The following is a 20,984-nucleotide window of genomic DNA, read 5'->3' as shown; positions in this document are numbered from 1 at the left end:
CAAGCTCAGAGACCCTGCCCCTCCCAGCTTCTGCCAAGAGGAAGCTATTTTACGGTCCCCCTAATAAACCATCTGCCTGGGCCCTGGAAGGCCCATTGTTCATGAGGAAGCCATTTATGGCCTCCCCCCAATAAACCCTCTGCCTGGGTCCTTTGTTTAGTCTCTAGCAGTCCCTTGGTAATTCAATCAGAGAGGGGTAACCTCCCCTCAGAATGCAGCCAGGCCTGAGAACTGCTGTGGATCCAGTTTCACTCCAATTGGGGGGGAAGTTGTCGGGCAGAATCCAGTTCCTTAAGCCAGGCCCTAGCTACTGTCACTTTTAGTTACCCAGTTTTCTGCATTCAAATAAAACTAACAATTTTTACACATGCAGCTGGAATGCTGATTCTAAGTTCAAAACTATGACATTTTAACAGTGACAAACTATGTGGCAGTCACAAGTCTGTCCCTCAGTTTATTTACACATTTCGATTTTTGGTAATTTTAAATCCAGTTTCAGTTTAAGCCGCTGCAGACCTGCAGAGCTCAGCCAGTCTTGTTATAAACCTTCAAGTCACTTCAGAATATAACTTTACATTGTATCCACCTCTTAGTAAGTCTTTCTTTGGCCTGCTTTGGGTTCATTTATTCAGTTTTACACAAATGTCTGGTGTTGTTTTAAAACGCCGGCTTTCTGATAGTGGTGAGTACTGGTAATGCAACCATTTTTGGGATTTAAGAAAATTAATTCCCCACAGTTGTAGGTTGCTTTTGGCAATCAGCATTGCCATTCCCTATGGTTTCAGGCTACTGTGTGGGTAGCCCATGGTGGTTTTAGGCAGTGCCCTTCTGTGCCCATAACATCGGCAAAAATGGGTGGCAGCCTGTTCTTCATGCATTTCCCTGTGCATTTTCTGGGAAGCTCTGGCCATCATGATGTTTTCAATGCCAGTAATGCACAGTTTTTTTTGGTAGGGCTCGGATACATGGGTAAAAACATCCCACAGAACAGCACGGACAAATGATGTAATTCGATCATCTTCGCATTAGCACATTTATTGAGGACAACTGAAGCAGAATTGATGATACACAACTGAAGCAATACTGAGCACATCTTTTGTATTACCTCTGAACCTTTTATACCAAATAATGAAGTGTTTTTATATTGGTCTTAAAGTATTATGCCCATTCATATTTAAATGTTGGTAGTTGTTTTAGTGGCTATAATTTGTGATTTTAATGAAGCACTGCACTTTTGCGAAAAGATGTACTTAGGTGCTTATGCGACTGATATATATCATACTAATTGCACTCCTGGCCATTGGAATGGCTGTATGACTGATGACTCCCAACACCTGTCGCCAATTGCACCTTTTTGCACAATTTGCATCTTTTGCACACTTTGTATATGTAGACGCTGGTAATTGTCTTGTTTTATTTATTGTGAAGTATTGTATTGTTTGTATGAGGATATGCTCATCTGTCTATGTCGATCAAATTTGTGTAGTATTGCATTTTCTGTATATGGACATATTGACTTGTTTTAAATATCAAGTCCATTCAACTGATTTTGTTTTACTATTGAAGAATATGTAATCAAAGCTTTGTAAAGGTTTTTTTTTAAACAATAAACAAATAAAAACATTTTTTTAAATGCCGGGACTTGTGCCGCCGTCGGATATTCCATTGCCAGTTCTACCTGCACCGCTATTTCTGGTGCTGGAAATACCAGTGCCGGTAACATTGACAATGGCATTCCCACCAACTAGTACTTCGCCGGAACGATAGAAGTGCCGGCAACTGGAATTTCTGCCACATTTACCATATACCGGCAAACTCGTAATGTGCCCCAATGTCTGTCTTTTTCTTCATTATTCATGTCAGCACATTCATCCTCTTTATCGGATCATTAACTTGCTTAACATTCCAAGATAAAAACCTTACATGTGATGCCACCTACTATTATTCAGTATCTCACTTTGCATTCTTAGTCTCTAACTGCCTTTCTCCCCTGAATCTCTTTGTATACCAGATGACCATGGTCGTTCTTTTTGGCTGAAAGGGGTATAGGAATTGGGAACACACAAAGATGACAAACACGCATAACAGTACTGCAACTGGGGAGTTCTCTCTTAGTCGCTTATTTCTTACAATAGTTGATTTCAAAAGTAAAACTAGTTTATGTCTATATGAATTCATTTGTTTAATCAATCTCCATTTATGCTCCATGCTGGAACCTGGACACAATTAGAGCCGTCCTCACCCACTTACAGTTAGCGCTTTAAACAGGGACGTCATTTCACCAAAATGCCAGGGGTAGAGGAAGTGACATCACACGACCCTTGACCCCCTGATGACATCACAGGAAGTGATGTCATTTGACCCCACCCCGAAGTAATATCGCAGGAAGCGATGGAACACGACCTTTCACTCGTTGACAAAACAGGAAGTGGCATCACATAGCATTGTACACTATGAAAAATATGGTTACGATATCACTATAATGTGATGTACATTTCATACAAGAATGGATTGCCATATGGATCGTTAAGATCAGTGTATAGGCCCATATTACCAAATTACTGTGAATGCAAGCAGACGTCCATGACCAAATGGTAATGATGTGTTATTATATAGCATTTACGCTTAAGTGCTTTATATAGAACAAATATACACCCAATATCACCCAACATGTGTTGGTACTCATTTATTGACCTCAGAAGGATGAAAGGCTGAGTTGAGGCATTTACGAACAGACTAAATAATCAGTGACTCACCCCCTGAAGTGTGCCTCAAATAAACCTTTAATGAGTCTAGCAATTTTTGTATAGAATTCCAGAAAGACACATTATTTGGTATTCCTATTCTTTCTTATTTAGAGTCAGTGCTGAAAGTGGCACTCCTGTTCTTCTTTTTCTTTTTTTTTTTAAGAGACCGAACAAGTAAAACAGCCACTCAAGAAGTAAAGAGCCACATGGAGCTGGCCACAGCTTGCATTACAAAAAAAATATAAGTATATATATATTTTTTTTAGAGGTCGCAAGGGAGACCGCAGAGGTCAGAGTTGCGACCTCTGGCGACCCCTAAATGATGTCCCTGGCTTTAAAGACCCCCTGATAGTAGTTATAAAAAATGAGGGAAGATGTGTAGTTGACTAAACACTGAATACCCGCAAAATGACCTTTATAGAAAAATTCAAACCATGACAGAAGAGAATTTGAAAAGTACAGCCATGAGGGACTCAAAGAATATTGATTATAAAACCCATTTAACCATAAAAATGTAGTAAGTCATATTTTTCTTTAATCCTTTGTGTAGGGTAGCATTGAAAGTTCGGAGAATGATCTGGCAAGCATCCCATCACCCATCTGAGGATGTGCCTCTCACCAATCCCAGAGTGGCTGAGAACCCGTGGATTCTCTGTGCAATTCCATCACCACCCTAACACTGTTTCCTTAATCGAGTCACAGCAGAGGTCCTACCCCTTTACCAGATGCATGGAGGACCTGCTGCTGTTCCATGCATTTCAATCACAGCAGCGTTTCAGTTTCCTGCTTTGTGTGTGACTTCATGACGTCTAAACACACATAGATGCGCTCTAGACCAACGTTAACCAGCGCAGATACATTATTTGTGCATCCTATGGTTTTTTTGTATTTCAACTGTCTTCCTTAATCAGCACCATTTTGGCCAGATATTGGATATGGGAGAAAGATAGTACTTTCTATATATATTAGTACATTACATCACACCAATTAAACTAGACTGTCTTCAATAGTTCCCCATGATTGCACCCTCCAAACCAAAAATTGAGCAAGGAGCATAACCAATTTCAACCACATTTTGCAGTATATAAAATTAAATTCAAATTAGAGTGTGACAAGCCTATCGCGCTCTTGCCCAAAATATATGGTGCTCTAGTTCACAAAACTCAAAAAGTAAAATTCACAAATTATCTTATGCACCAACATCAGACACTAATTTTGTGGAATTCCAGATTGATCTATTCAAATTTACTCGGAAACTAAAGCTTAAAAAATACTTTGCCACACAGGTTAAGATGTAAGTATCTACACCACCTTTGAACCCTCTAAGTATACATACTATTAAACATATTGAAGATACCCAAACTTTACTGTCACTCACTAGTGAAACTATTCTAGATCACTCTTCTTTTGTAAAGATTTAGGGATACACAAGCGTATGCTGAAACCTAATGAGCTCAAACCTCAATCTAAATTCATGACAGATTTGGGTTCAGACAACGTTATAGAAACCTTTTTATCAAGCAGTAACACATGACATACAAAAGCATATGGATAGGAACAAATCTAAGAGGACTAAACATTACTCCAACTTGAAACAAGATGAATTTCTTGCACTTAACAGATTACCTAAAGACAACTCTATAACTATCAAGGAAGCGGACAAAGGGGGCAATGTTGTGATCCTTAACACCTCTGACTATATTGAAATGGCTAACAAACACCTATCAACTCCAGGTTGTTACAAGACTCTACCAATCAATCCCACTAGACAAATAGTAAACAATTTGTTGGCAATGATTAATGAATGGCATAAATTGGGTTTCCTGACGGATGATGAAAAGAAATATCTGTGTATCTCTGAGCCAACAATGCCCACAATATATTTCTTGCCTAAAATTCACAAATCTTTTTCAACACTGCCCGCTGTAAGACCTATCTTCAGTGGTATTGGCTGGGCAACTGAAGGGATCTCAAAATATTTGGATAATGCTCTCAAACAATTTGTTATCAAGATGCCCTCATATATCAGAGAAACTACACTGTGCTTCAAACCCTTTCACAAATAGAATGGCCTGATCATTATTTATTGGTCACTCTGGACGTGACTGCATTATATACCAGTATTGACCACTCTCTAGCAGTAGCAACTCTTGATTACACGTACCGTAATGAATCTGCATCCTATCAAACACACATTGAAATGCTTAAGATGTTCTTGAAGTTCACTCTCAATAACAATGTTTCTTTGTTCAATGAAAAGTACTATGAACAAATTAAGGGCGTAGCCATGGGTGCTAAATATGCCCCTTCACTTGCAAACCTATTCATGGCCCAAATGGAAGAAACACATTTTCTAAATAGTACTGAATTTTGTAGCAACATTGTCCTCTGGAGACGATTTATTGATGATGTTTTTATGATTTGGTCTGGTACTAAGGAGAAGTATTTGCAATTTTTGAACTATATCAATGACAATTGTTTTGGGATCAAGTTTACTGGGCACTGCAGTAGTGAGATGATTGATTTCTTGGATCTTAGGATTTTCATACTAGACAGTGTCATCAACACTAAAACCTTTAATAAACCTACTGAAGCCAATTCAACTCTTTTCTCCACAAGTTGCCATCGTAGATCTACTATTCGCAACATACCAGGGGGTGAATTCTACAGGGCCCGCAGGAACTGTAGCAAAGATCATGACTTTTAGATGGAATGTAAACTCCTATCAGAAAAGTTTAAACAAAGAGGATACTCTGAAGAAAACATTAGAACTAGTCTGACCAAGTATAGTAAGGTGGATAGAGTTAGTACATTACAACCACCAAAACTAGCATCGAAAATTAAGAACACTATTGATGTTATTACCAAATTAACAAAAGACTCTAATTGTCTGTACAAACTACTGCAAAGGCATTGGAATATTCTTTCATTGGACAAGGATATCAAGCCTTTTCTGGCAGATAAGCCTAAATGTATTTACACAAAAGCACGAACAATTAAAGATAAGGTCAGTCCATCATTCTTTCAACCCATCCCGGATGTCCAGGAGACCAAGACCACATGGTTAACTCCAAGCATTGGGTTTTACAATGTGGTAACTGTACTAAGTGCAAATATGTCATAGTAACACTAACACATATGTTGACTGCAATGGTCGTAAACTTGTGATTAAAGATCTTATTAACTGCCGCACCACATATGTTGTATATGCACTTAAATGTGTTTTGTGCAAAAACGTACATTGGTTCCACTATCAGACAACTCCGTATTAGAATTAGAGAACACATGGCAAGTTTGGGCAGCCAGGATCCGAAGCTTCCACTTGCCCTTCATTGGCAGACTATGCATCAAGCAAGTAATAAGGATGATATACGTTTCATAGGTCTGATGGGAATAAAGAAAGGGAAAAGAGGTGGTAATGCTCTGCTGAAATTGAGACAACTGGAAGCAAAATGCATTTGTTTACTTAGATGTACCCAAGACGGGTTAAATATTGACCATGAGATGTATAATTTTTTGTGAACCTGTAGGATCATGCACAGTGTAAGTCAATGTTATGGTGTATTGTAACACATAAGCAGCTTAGTGAATTGAGGATTCTGTTAACTATAAGCAATTTAATGCTATTAGCACTTTAATGCTTTTTATTACAATATCCTATGTACTTAGCATTGATTTGCTGTGAATAGTGCACTGTGGGCACCCCAATTACATGCATATATACTCTTTCAACACTCTGAGCGCATTTCATAGCGCATATAACTTTACTACTATTACGATCATTTTATTTCATCTTTGAAATTGTAGAATGCACAGTAACAGCAACATTATGTTGATCTTTATGATGACTGATGAATCAGATCTCTTATTCCATATAAATACGGTCTGTCTTCGGATTGTACCATACTTTCATTTTCGTGCAGAATTAATGTCTGCATGGGCGCTGGAGGACTGGTTGGTCCACTGAGCATGCGCAGTAGTAGCAAGTACCCACATTGTCCTGTGCGCCATTACTTCACTTCACTTGCATATACACCAGTTGGAGTAGCGTGCACGAACGTGATAGATGCATATGTGCAGGGATCAAGCCCTTAAGACAAGGTAAGACTTATGGCTGACCATAAATTGAAGTCAACACTTCTATACTTAAATGCTAAAAGGGGCATGTTTTATTACTAATTCAAGATCTTATTTACATTTTGTCAGGCTTTTGAACAATTGGATATGCCTAGCGGCGGTAAGACATGATTAACAGTGTCTTACCCTTAGTACCCTTATGAATAGAACTTAATTTCTTCTCGCGCAAATTTTGGCGCTATTGACATCTATGGGTGAGTCATTGTTTAACTTCTGACCTTTAATAATAATATGCCATTATAAATGCTTTCCTGTTTTCTAACCAAGAGCGTGCAATTGAATTCCTGTTTTACGTAATCCTTAGGAGTATCAAACCCCAATCTAAAACTTGGAACTAAATCATATCTAGGATTGGACCCTAGCTTGCAGGTCTTTTTGGTGAGATCCAATTTTACCTTTGCAACTTATTTCCTTAAAACCGAGATTTCTAATTTTTCAGACTCATTATGACTTGAATGTGATATAAAGTGAACCAATTTACCACCAATCTTCTCTGTGGGCAGGCCTGACCTTCTGAATACGTATATTACTACTCTTTTGATCACAGGAGGAAACTTACCTCTCTATATACGTTATAGATCACTGGTGCCCCACTCTTTGGTAGAAGGGACAGTATTTACTTTACATGGTCTAACACGGTGCAACCTGGGTCCTATCATTGCACATCAATGCGACTTTGCTTGTAATGTTTTAATGTATCATGCTGAGGATACAACTTACAAAAGATCTCCTTGTTACAATTTGTTGGAGTGAATATAGCACAAAACCTAAGGTTCTTTTCCCATACCTGTACATTGTGAAAATTAAATTAAACCTTTTGTTTCCGGATTGAATCCAAACATTGCATAGCTTTTGTGTGGTCCATCTCGCCCTCATAAGCCAGCTTCATAGTGGCAGGGTATAACATATAATATTGTATTTCCATTATGTTTTCTTCACTTTCTTGAATCGGTTCCTTTCTTCAATCACTGCCGTTCCAAAGTCATTGAAGAACATAATTCTATATCCATTTTCCCATACGCAATTTTGCATTTCCCTATTCCATTTAATTAATATCTGTGACTGGGAAACGCAGAAACCCAACTATAAAATGCCTAGGTGGTTTGCCTGTAGCTGGTTTTGGAGCCAGGGATCTATGAGCCTGTTCAATTTCCACATTTTTTCAAGGTGGTCATTCTAAAATTTTAGGTAAGACTGTTTGTAAAAAAAATCACTTGGTCTCCCTTCTTCCACATCATCTGGATTTATCCATTATCTGGATGTTGGATCTTCTGGAGAAATTATCCTGGTCAGCAATTTCCTTTAGCCGCTTCAAGTTCTAAAGTTAAGGTTGCTACTTTTTCCTCTAACAGTGCACTTGTCATCAGTTACTGATACCCTCTCCTCTAGGCAATCTGTCCTCTCTTAACCAAAATATGTCCTTGTTTTCATTTCCATGGCAATCTGCTTAAGTTTACCAATGAACAGGACTAAGCCATCCATAATTTCCATTAGGTAATCCTCATCGGTCTGCCCCTCTCCGAAGAGGACTGATCTGGACACTCGTTCATCCTCATGGCGGATGAGTGTTCTCCCATTTCCACCAATTAGGTCATCTGTACACTCAATTTCCGAGGATTTTCAGTAGGTTGCAGGAGCTGAGCTCCTAAACTGCTAGTCTCTCAGCTGCCAGTCCTAGAATCCATAGGATTATTCTAAGGAACCTCATATGCGGAAAAGCTATGCTTTAGTGCTGCTTTCTTATCACCAACTGCCCCTCTCTCCACTTTGCATCTTTTTTATTTAAAATAGTTCAGCTAATTATTTTACTTCCTCTTTCTAGAATTAAATGTATCAAAACACTGAAGAGAAAAAGTGAACATATGAATTTGCTTTGACATATACTCAATCTTTCATTGACCTTCAAAAGTCCACAGTATGAGTGAATCACAGAAAACAAAATAAAATGTGTGATTTAAAGTGACCTAAAAATAAATTAGGCTTTGACAGAGTTACTGTTAATGTTAAGAAGATATGTATACATTGGAAATACTTTGTAGGTACATCTGTGTAACCCCCAAATCCCAGGCACCTGCTGGCAAAATATTTCTGGGGCTGGAGGACTCTTGGCCCTGGGGATAGGCTGCTATATGGTTATCTGCTGCTAGCTTCAAGAAGCAATGTAGCTGTAGTGCGGTAAATAAGAGATAAAACTGAACTTAATAGTGTTCTTACCTGAATTGCTCTCTGGTCACAGTCCCTTTATTTTCAGTGTCGGCTTGGGTCAACAACTTCTCCAAAGTGGAAGTGAGCGAAACCAATCCATGGTACACATCTTCGTCGACCTGGGGGATACTAGTTGTTATTATTTTCGAGACACACAAGATATGCACTGAACAATGAAGGCCAGGAAAACACAAGTAATTGCACATTCCAAGCCTCTACCTAAGGACTATAGGCTAGATCCAAGCAGACAGCATCGAGTAGGCTGCTGATCATGTGACCAGCCCTGCCACTCAGCTGCTCCACCCACCACCTATCTAATCAGTCCTCCTTAGGCGTCCGCATCGCTGGCGTCCTCAGCAAAGGACGTGAGAAGACAAGGACCGTACCTGTTTGTGCCTGATGGGGCCTGATAGAGCCAAGGGCCTGACCCGCTATACTGCATTTCGCCTACAAACTAATCGCTACTACTGCTACTCACCAAAAGACATCACAGTGTGTCTCCTCACTCCAAAGCTCATCCCCAGTCTCACTAGGGTTTGAAGGCCAGTTGCTCTTGGCAGCCCTGGCAAGCTACCCTAGCAAACCTCATCAATGTTGCCCTTGCCCCCATCCAACACACACACCCTCTCATGTTGATCAATGCTCACTCAGCAGTCCCTCACGCTGCAGAGGTTGCAGACTTCATCTCATACAACAACCTTGATGCCCTGTTCATCACTGAAACATGGCTTACCACATCCTCCCCACAAGTCTTCGACACCCTCCCAAGGCTAATGCAACCAACATGCCGACCAATAAGGAAGGGCAGGAGGCAGAGTGGCAATCATCCACAGGAGCAATTGGCCATGCTCCATATGCCCCTCTTCCAGAATAAGCTCATTTGCATCACTCGCCTGTTGTTTCCCTCTATTGCACAAGGAATCCATCACCTTCCACCTCATCTACAGACCACGTCACAGGAGTCACTCTTTCATAGCAGTCATCTCCAACTTACTCTCCTCTGCAAAGCTAGCACATTCAAATAATGTCTTTCTCTGTGATTTTAATGTCCCAGAGTCACAGGCTGACAACTAAACTCAAAGCACGCTTTTCACACGGACCTCCTCATTGGACCGTAAGCAAATTGTGCTCTCCTCCACACAAAATAAAAGAAACATCATAGACTTAGTCTTCACATCATCCCCCTGCATCACCTGTGCAGACCCTATACCACTTGACTGTTCTGACCAGGCCATCATCCCATTATCAGTCACCCACTCGACTGCGGCTCACAAAGGTCAGGCTAAACGCCCCTCGCTCAACGCGGCTCATTCAAAACCTTCCTGGTCAATGAGCTAAAAGCAAACTTTGCAGACTTCCCCAACTGGTGGACACTCATGCCCCCCCCTAAAATCCAGCTGCACTAAGACCAACTCATCTGCCTCATGGTACACCCCCAATCTAGTCCAACAAACACTCAATCAGAGCACTAGAGAAACGGTGGTACAAAAACCATAACTCGGGAGACCTCGCCAACCTCAAATCTCTGCAAGTAAATTGTAGGATTCTGATTACTGAGGCCAAAGATGCTTATTACTCCATCGCCATTGTGGCAGCCTCTAACAGGAGCAAAGGCATCTTTGAAGTAGTAAGCCATTGTACCAAATCCTCACCCGACCCCGAGGTACCAGAAACTCAGGAAAAATGCGTCAGAATGGACGCATTTATAATTGAAAAAATAGACAAATTCCGAGAGACAATAAAATCAACCTCTCACAGCATTAGCATCCCCTGCACTGCACTGCCCATCTGGACTGAATTCTCTCCTCTCTTACCCCCAGATCTCCTAAAAATGATTACCTACCACAAACCTACTTCTTACTCTGGTGATACAATACCGGCCATCATCATTGAACAATTGACGGGCCCATCACTCAATGAGTACCTCAGCATCATCAATGCCTCCCTCGCAGAAGGTTAGTTCTCAGAAACTCAAGACTGGTCTCATACAACCTATTTTGAAAAAACCAACCCTAGATCCAGACCACCTGGCCAACTACTGTTATGAAACTCCTGTTTATTGGCAAAATCTTGGAAAAAGTTATTGCTACACAACTACTCATCAGAATCGAACAACTCCACCTCATAAAGGACTATCAGTGAGGGTTCTGCACGGAGTGTAGCATCGAGATAGCCACCATCCAGGTGGTGGATGATGCTCGCCAAATAATGGATAAGGGCGACTCATGTCTCCTCCTCGTCCTTGGCCTCTCTGCTGCATTCAACAGCATCAACCACTAAATCCTTCTCTCCCTCCTTGCTGACAGGATGGGATTCTCTGGCCCTGTCCTGAATTGGTTTACCTCCTACATCTCAAGCAGACACCAGGCTGTCCAGATGAACTTGTTGTGTTCTAACCACCCCATGTCTCCTGCGGAGTCCCCCAACGCTCCATCCTCTCACCAATCTTTTTTAACCTTTATAGGAAGCCTCTCTGCACTCTCCTCAAAGATCTCACTATACCCATCCACTAATGATACTCTGTTGTACATGAGAGTAAATAGTGTGCAGGACATCATTTGTCTCTGCAATTACCTAGCCATCATCCAGTCCTGGATGTCAACTGCCTACCTCAGACTAAACCCATCCAAGACTGAATTCATCCTCATCGGTCCGCCTGCTAAAAAACAAGTTGTCCAACAATGGCTCAATGATATGCAGCTAGAAGGATTTGATCCAGAACTCTCAGACTAAGCAAAATCCTTAGGCTTCACCATTGACGGCAATCTGTCCTTCCAGAAACGCATAGCCAAGAAGGCCCAAATAGCAAGGCTTGGAATCTCTACCCTTCGAAAATTCAAACACTTTATCCCACTGCATGACTTTCAGACCGTAGTGCAGGCCCTTGTGGTCTTGCACAATGATCAGGGAAATGCTCTCCTGACAGGGCTCCCATGAAAGCAGTCCACCACGCTGCAGCAAGTCTTATTACAGGCGCACGGAAATTTGACCGAATTACTTCCATCCTATGCAAAACTACATTGGATTCCACTCCAAGCCAGGATATGGTTCAAAACTGCATGTACCATCTACAAAGCAGTCACAAGTAGCACACCAGCATATCTGGCGGCTGAGCTCCCCAACAAATCACCCAATCTGCTTGAACCACAACTCTTCCGCAAAGAGAGGACCCACAAAAAATTCTTCTCTTGTCATGCACCTACCATCTGGAACTCGATCCCGGTGTCGGCTCAGAATGCCCCCACAATTCTCCAATTTTGCAAATCTCTCAAAACATGGCTCTTTCAACAACACCTGACCAAGGACTAAGTCCAATGGACGCACAGACCTCACAGTACTGCACTACTGTTAAAATATGCCAGCCCAAATGCCTGCTACCCACACTGTGTGCAGCACTCCGCTGCTCTTGAGCTAGGTCTGTGCTTTAAACAATAAAAAATAAAAATAAAATAAATTGCAACCCACCAGAACTAATAATGTTAAAGCTGTGGAAATACTTAAAGGCCAGCTCACACAGCTAATTGCCCACAACCACCTGCCCTTGACAAGTCTGTGCACAATGTCTAAACCCCCGTTTCACAAGAGGATATCTGCATAGTGGATTGGGGGAGTCACCATGGGTTGAGTAATGATTCAAAGGCATGTAAAGAAGGCGTGACTTATCAATGGTTTATTTCAGTTCATAAACCCCATCACCCACTGTCCTCCCCACACTGGCTCAATGGGTGATTGACCAGGCCAGGATGGATGTGTCTCTCTTTGGTGCTCGCTTTGGGCACCTCTCAGTGGCTGTGGCATCTAAGGCTGTCTGGGCAGGGGGTAGACTTAAGGATATGCTTAGGACTGCTTAATGGTCTAATGTGGAAAGGTTTCACGACCTTGATTGCAAACATACTGTTCACACTTACCGAACGATCTTGGAAAGGCTCTGAATGTGCATAATATGAAGCTTAGGTGCCAGGCCAAAGAATGCTGATTGCTCCAAGACTGTGTTGGAGAGTTGGAATTATTTTAATGGCACTGTGGTGAGTGTAAGGGTGCAGAAGGAGGAGACTGACACACAGGTGCCATGCTTGTTGGCATAAATATTTATTTGTTAAAAAATAAAAAGGAAACCTATCACTCCTTAACTCTAAGAGGGGTTTTCCTGCCTCAAACAAGAAACTAAGGAATCTGTCAGAATGTCCAAGTAAATGAAAAAGAGTCCACAGTTGTGTTTCAAAATGCCTATTTCTATCGCTTACACTATTAAATAAACTAAAGAGATACTGGGCCTTCTTGGTTCAGAAGAACGGCTCCTTTCTTCTGGACACTGGATTATAGTTCCAATCTGGAGGTGGGAACTGTGCCTGAGAGAATGACTCCCTTCTCCATGTGTCACACTCATATTCTTGGCTCGCCTGTTTGCTTTCTGAAGTCTCCCTTCTGGTGTTCGAAGGACTCTCCTTCTTAATTGTTCGAGCCTTGTACAGATAGGGACGTGTCTCTTCCGTCGCCAGTATGCAGGCGGGTTGATACAGTTCGGGCTCTGGCCGCGGAAGGCGGTGATGGCTTCAGAGCGTCCAGAGATCCAGGGAAATACCCCGGAAGATTCAGGTAAGTCCAGGAAGGGATGAAGACTACCAAAAGAGTACCAACTCTAAGAATGGACAGACCCAACGGGTCTAGAGGAGGAGGACTAGCCATCATTGCTAAATCTAATCTAGAACTAAGACTCTCCACGTTACCACGACTAAAATCCTGTGAATTACTATCAGCAAAACTACCTATATCCCCATGTCGCACCCTGACTATCTACCTCATATATAGGCCTCCAGGGCCCTTAGGCTCATATGAGGAGGATATCTCCAGTTTGCTAGCTAGCAATACTAAAGAATCATCTCAGATAATGCTCCTAGGCGACCTCAATTTAGGACTAAACGACCCTGACGATAAACAAGCTCAAGCAATAGCCATCATGCTTAATGAACACGGGCTATCCCAAAAAGTCTTCACCCCTACCCACGACAAAGGCAGGACCCTAGACTGGGTAGCCACCTCAAACTGCCCAACTAGGTTTACTAAAATTACACCCCAACCTTGGACCAACCACTTCCTGACTGCATTTAGTCTAACACTCAAGAAAGAAGCAAACAAAGGAAAAAAATGGCACCCCCACTCTCCACCAGATCAAGGAAAAACATCACGACCAATAACATCCTACCTTGTCTCCTTCCAGTGATTAATGCCCTACCAAGTAATTCTGACCCAGACACGCTGGTAGACCATTATAATGAAACTATGACTAAGATCCTAGACTCCATCACCCCACTTAAGAACTGTAAAAGCAAACAACAGGCTCACCTGAACACCTGGTTCATTCCCCATTTAAAAGAATTTAGAATGGAAAAAAGGAAGCTAGAAACCATATGGCAACATACACCCACAGAAGAAAATAAATCAAAATTCAAACTCTCTGCCACTAAATACAAAAATGAAATCATTCAAACCAAAAAAGAAATCTATAATGAAAGAATTTCCAAAGCAGGTTCCAACACTAAGGAACTATTTGCAATCCTACGTGAACTAGAATCCCCTATACCTCCACCAGATAACCTACCTAAAGATAAACAATGGTGTACCAACATTCAAAACGCTCTAGCAAATAGAATAAAAACATTGCAAATCAAAATTGCCTCAAAAAAAGGCTCGCTCCCACTAACGGAAACCCCTACTGCCCCCCATCCTAGTAACAAACCTAACCTAGTGCCGTTCAAATTCTCTAAAATAACCATCCTAGAAACAGAAAAAATTATCCCCTCACTAAAACCATCTAACTGCCCCACCCAAATAATTAAGGATGCAGCTAGAGAGCTAGCCCTCTTCATCTCAAAACTCATTAATGCTTCCTTTACATCCAACTCCGTCCCAAGCAGTCTAAAAGAATCATGGGTCCTCCCCCTTCTTAAACAAACCTTAGACCCTTCCATACCCACAAATTACAGACCTATCACCACTGACCCTTTTCTCCTGAAGATAATCGACAAAGTGGCCTATTTACAAATTCAAAAATACCTTGTTGAGACTAACCAACTATTAGGCTCTCACCAATCTGGGTTCAGACCCCAACACGCCACGCAGACAGCCCTAATAGACCTTAAAGCCCAAACTGATGAACTTAACAATAAAGGAAACACAGCTATGCTACTCCTCCTTGACCTGTCGGCGGCTTTTGACTTGGTGGACCATGCAGTATTATGCAAACACCTTGCAACGGCAGCCCACTTCTCAAGCGAAGCTATAGCTTGGGTCCAATCATTTCTTGATAATAGAAGCATAAGAGTCTTCTCCACGGCAGCATCTGCAGACCCAGTTATAACAACATGTGGTGTCCCCAAAGGCTCATTCGTCTCACCCACCATGTATAATATCTTCACTAAGCCTTTTTATGACAAATTGGACAGGGTTGGTGACACCTACACGAATTTCACTGATGACACCCAGATCCTTATCCCCCTTACGGGCAATTTCACATCAGATACAGCCTTAGTGAATGAGATTTACATCCTCATTCAGGCATGGATGGCAACCCACGGCCTCTGCCTAAATGACGATAAAACAGAGATCCTGATCCTTGGCTCAGCCAACAACCTAAAAAAACTCAACGACAACTATAGTCCCTTCAATATCGATGGCAATATAATTACAGTCACCAAAGAAGTGAAGACACTAGGTTTTTAACTGGATTCCACACTCTCCCTAAAAAAACAAGTAAACTGCTTGGCCTTATTCACCGCCTATACTGGCAAACTCATAAAAGCATACAGACACTTCCTCTCACCAGCTCACTGTATTATTTGAGCCAATGCCCTTATCCTCTCCAAATTGGACTACTGCAACACACTCTATGCAGAAGCCAATAAATATATCACCAACAAATTACAAACACTGCAAAACAATGCGCTCAGAACGGCTCTGAACCTCCCCTTTAGAGAGCACATATCTAATTCCAGAAGATATCACAACTGGCTAAAAATTACTGATCGGATCCTCTTCAAAATGGTTACTCTAACCTTCAAATGCCTAAATAATGCAGCACGACTATGCCTGAAGGAAAGAATTACTAGGAAACTATCTTCACGACCAACCAGAATAGCCAATTCCTTTTGTCTCCAAATTCCCACATTCCGCCTACAAAAAAAGAGGTGGAAACAGCTTCCCTGTAAAAGCAGCCCAGCATTGGAACACTCTACCAGTTGAGTTAAGAAGGGAGCAATCATACAACAGTTTCAGGCGCAAAACCCGCATTTGGCTACGCCTCAATGATCACTAACCCACTGCCATACATGCTCGTTTCCTCCACCTCTCTCTCAGGCATCAACAATTTAGTAACTGTAATCACCCTTTGCTCCTGTATATATCTGTATTTTTGTAAATTGTAATTATATATATATGTATATGCCTCATCTATGACAAGTGTAACTATGCTATAGGTGATCTTGCCACGATGTGCGCCCAGCTACCTAGGGGTTTGGGTGCCCTACAAATAAATAAACAAACAAACAAACTAATCCAGGAATGATCAAGGGACTCGCAAGAACCGAGAGGAAGTGAATGCGAGGAGTGGAGTCAGAACACAGTACCAGGAAGGAAAGAACGGCTAACCGCGGGGAAGCGGAAAGGACTGGAGGGTGAAATAAGGACAGAATTCAGAGCTGTAACTTGCCGATACGATCAGGCTTGGAACGGCTAGCCTTGAGACGCGCTGAGCCGCGGGGGCGTGTCTGTTTTCAAGGAAGCAGCAGGCATAGCTGGGAGACTAGACCGTGAGTTCCCCAGTGGCGTCGGCCATGTTGGTAGTATACTGGATGCAATACTACGGTGTTTGAGAGTCCACGTTGTCCAGAAGGGGCGGAATCAGTGATTCATGACAGCATGCCCCCTTCTACACTTCCATCCCCCAGGTTTGCCTGGGTGAGCTAGATGGAACGTACGCATCAGATGGGGGGGCGTTCATGTTGGACACTGGTTCCCATGTTCGTTCACTGGGTGGATAGCCTTTCCATTCCGCTAAGTATTGAAGGCGACCTCTCCTATATGAGTCACATATCCTGGAGACCTTGAATTCAATCTGATCATTGACGAGAACAGCGGGAGGTCGAGGAGCTGTCCTGGTTGACTGGAGGTAGGGTTTGAGTAAGGAAATATGAAAAACAGGATGTATTCTCTTCCAGGATTCTGGTAACGAGTCGAAAGGTCACCGGATTGATGATTTCCTTCACTGCGAATAGGCCGTAGAAGCGAGGCGCTACTTTGTTTGGCCTTAGACGTCTGGGTAGAAGTCGAGAAGAAAGCCAGACTTTGTCACCAATGGCATAGACAGGGCCAGGTCTCCTTTTGGCATCTGACTGTTTCTTAATGTTCATCCTGGCCTCCTCTAGATGTCCCTTCACATCCTTATGTATGGTGACTAATCGAGCTATCCAGGAATCAAAGGAATCAACTGAAGGAACCGGCGTGGAATGAGGCAGGAGTGTAGGCAGAACGGAAGGATGGAATCCTTGGTTACAAAAGAAGGGGCTTGTCTTGATTGCAGAGTGGTCGGAATTGTTGTAAGCGAATTTGGCTACTGGAATCCACAGTGACCAGTCATCCTGGACTTTAGATGCAAAACATCGTAAATACTGCTCAAGGGTTTGGTTCACCCGTTAGGTAATTCCATTGGTCTGAGGATGGTATCACGAAGATAATGCATGTTGAATACCCAATAGCTGCCATAGGTGCTTCCAGAACCGGGAAACATACTGGGGTCCACGATCTGAGATGATTTTGGATGGAAGATCATGCAGTCGGAAGATGTGGTTCAGGAATATTCCTGCCATTTCTTGAGCTGAAGGTAACTTGATCAGGGGAGTGAAATGGGCCATGTGAGAAAACAGGTCGATGGTAACCATAATAGTGGTAAAGCCCTGGGACGGAGGGAGATCCACAATAAAATCAGTGGCTGTCACCTCCCAGGGTCGGTCCGGTAGAGTAGGTTGATAGAGAAATCCAGCTGGTTTCCTATTATCTGATTTGTTTTGACTGCAGACTGCACATGCTTGTATATATGATCTTACATCATTGATCATCCTAGGCCACCAAAAGTTTCTCTGGATGTTCTGAAGGGTGGCCTTAATACTTCGATGCCCGGAATGGAATTTGTCATGACAGAGATTTGTTATTTTGGTTCTTAAGGTCTGCGTAGGAATAACCAATCTTTTGTCCTTAAAAAGATAACCGTCCTTGGCAAAGAAGAACCATTGATTGGTCTTGGAGTATTCGTTCCAGAGGTCCGAGGTTGGGGTCTCAGCCCATATGGTGTCCAATAATGAGATGGCCTGGGCTATGAAAACCGTGTCTGGAAACATCTTGGGAAAGGTGGGAGCTTCTTCCGGTAAATAGTGAGGACGTCTGGATAATGCATCAGCAATTATATTGGATGACCCAGGTACGTGCTGAATGCGGAACTGGTATTGGGTGAAGAAAAAGACCCATCGAGCTTGAAGACTATTCCTACAATCCATTGACTGTAGGACCTGTAGGTTCCGATGGTCAGTTTGTACCAGTACCGGGAACTGAGCACCCAAGAGGAGGTGCCGCCATTCCGTGAAGGCTTGTCGAATGGCGAGTAGTTCTTTCTCCAGGACCGAATAGTGACTCTCACTGGGATTCAATGTCCTGGACAAGTAAGCAATGGGGTGTTCTTGATTGTCCTTCGATTCCTGCCTTAATACTGCCCCAACTGCATACTCCAAGGCATCTGTTTCCACCAGAAAGGGTTTAGTAGTGTCAGGCTGAGCCAGGATGGGTCCGTGAGTGAACTTAAGTTTTAGCTCTTGGAAGGCGGATTCCTGAACAGCAGACCAATGAAAGGGAGTGTCTTTCTTTAGCAAGGAAACAATGGGTTGTACAATGGAGGAAAACGTAGGAATTAATTTCCTATAAAAATTAGCAAGTCCCAGGAATAATTGGACTTGTTTGACTGAGTTAGGAGCAGGCCAGGAAAGAATAGATTCAACCTTGGCTGGATCCATTGCTACTCCTTGAGGACTTAGTACAAATCCCAGATAAAGCACTGTAGAGACATGAAAGATGCACTTCTCGGGTTTGGCCAGCAGCTTATTCTCCCATAAACGTTGTAAGACCAAGGCAACGTGTTCCTGATGCAAGACCGGGTCGTTTGAATAAATCAATATGTCATCCAAGTAGACGATAACAAAAAGGAATAACATGTCAGAGAAGCCTCGATACATAAAGCACTGGAATACCGCTGGGGCATTAGCCAGACTAAATGGCATGACCAGATATTCAAAGTGTCCAAAAGGTGTTCTGAAAGCCGTCTTCCACTCATCGCCCTCTTTTATGTGGATCAGATGGTAGGCTCATGCAGGTCTAGCTTGGAGAAGATCACAGCACCTCGTAAGGCTTCCAATATGTCAGAAATTAATAGTAACGGATAACGGTCCTGAGGGTACACTGATTAAGACCCTGGCAGTCCAGACATGGTCGGAGCTCCTTGATATCCCTTTTGGGCACAAAAAATAGAGAGGCCCCAGCAGGAGACTTGGTTGGAAGGACGAATGATTCCATTGGATAGATTTGTATCCAAATATTCTCGTAAGGCTATTTTCTCAGGTTCTGAAAGTATGAACATTCTTCCAAAAGGAATGACAGCACCCTCTTCTGTGTCGATAGCACAGTCCTCAGGTCAATGGGGAGGTAGGGACTGGACAATAGCTGTTGAAAACATGTCTGAGAATTGATGGCAATCTTCAGGTACTTGAGTGATGTTGGAAACGGTGATGAGGAGTTGTTCCGGGATCTTGTTTTCCGTGGATATGGTTTGTAAGGATATGGTTTGTAAACCTTTCCAGAATAGACAATGTGAAAGGCAAAATTCTGATCCTAAGAACAAGGATCCAGCAGCCCAGTTGATGTACGGATTATGTCTCTGAAGCCAGGGCATGTCCAGAACCATTGGGTGATGAGCTGCTTTTATTATATCAAATTCTAGCAGTTCCTGGTGATTGTGTATAGAAAGCAAAAGTTCTGTGGTTTGTTGAGTCCTGATGATAATGGCTTCCCGTCTATTCCTTCGACCGCCTGGATGACACCTTTGGATTCTCTCAGGATCTTGTCCTTCAGGGCCCACTCGTGGTCCAGGAAGATGCCCATGGCACCACAATCCACCAGGACAGAATGGTTTTCTTTGCTAGCGGTTGGCAGGAATACCTGTAGAATCACCAGGGAGTTCTTAGGATTAGAACCCAAGGAAAGAGAAGAGTCGGAGCAATGACCGGTCTCCCGAAGCTGGGCTCCGTTCAAGATCGGCAGCTGGTGTTTCCCGAACGCTGTGGAGGGGCTATTGGGCAGTTTCTTACCAAGTGTTTGTCAGAGGCACAATACATACAGAGTCCAGTGTTGATCCAACAAATCCTTTCCTGAGGAGAGATAGGCCCCCGTAAGGAGCCTAACTGCATGGGTTCAGGTTCAGAGGAGTTAGGGGTAGCAGGCTCTTTAGGGCTAGGGTATTCCAGAGAGGTTCTTTGTGGTGGAGTCCGTGCCTTTGTCTTCTCTTCCTTTCTTTCTTGAATCCGAAAATCAATTTGTAGGGACAAATCTAAAAGGGCCTAGAAGGAACCTGGACGGGCCACTCTTGCCAATTCATCTTTGATCTTTTCATTTAACCCACGACGAAACAAGGTAAAACATGCCTTGGGGGTCCAATCAGCTTCTTTACCCAATTGTTTGAATTGAGTTACGTAGGACAACATATCTTGATTTCCTTGTTGAAATTCCAGAAGTTTCTCTTGGGCATTATACACTTGTTCAGGACGGTCAAACATGGCCTTAAAGATTACAAAGCCCACCTTA

General features: G+C 42.6%; 1 protein-coding gene across 4 annotated transcripts in view; it reads right to left on the bottom strand.

Moving 5' to 3' along the window:
* The window catches only part of TSNAXIP1 (translin associated factor X interacting protein 1), a 1,023,806-nt gene that overhangs the window by 95,840 nt on the left and 906,982 nt on the right, over positions 1-20,984 (bottom strand). For all 4 annotated transcript variants that reach the window (XM_069655260.1, XM_069655269.1, XM_069655286.1 and 1 more), the window contains one exon: positions 9,099-9,208. In XM_069655260.1, coding sequence (XP_069511361.1) covers positions 9,099-9,208 — 110 coding nt within the window. The remainder of the gene's footprint in view (positions 1-9,098; positions 9,209-20,984) is intronic.

Source organism: Ambystoma mexicanum, chromosome 1p (assembly GCF_040938575.1).
Source record: "Ambystoma mexicanum isolate Mex_15411 chromosome 1p, UKY_AmexF1_1, whole genome shotgun sequence".
NCBI lineage: Eukaryota > Metazoa > Chordata > Amphibia > Caudata > Ambystomatidae > Ambystoma > Ambystoma mexicanum.
This window is presented reverse-complemented; position numbering and strand designations above follow the sequence as displayed.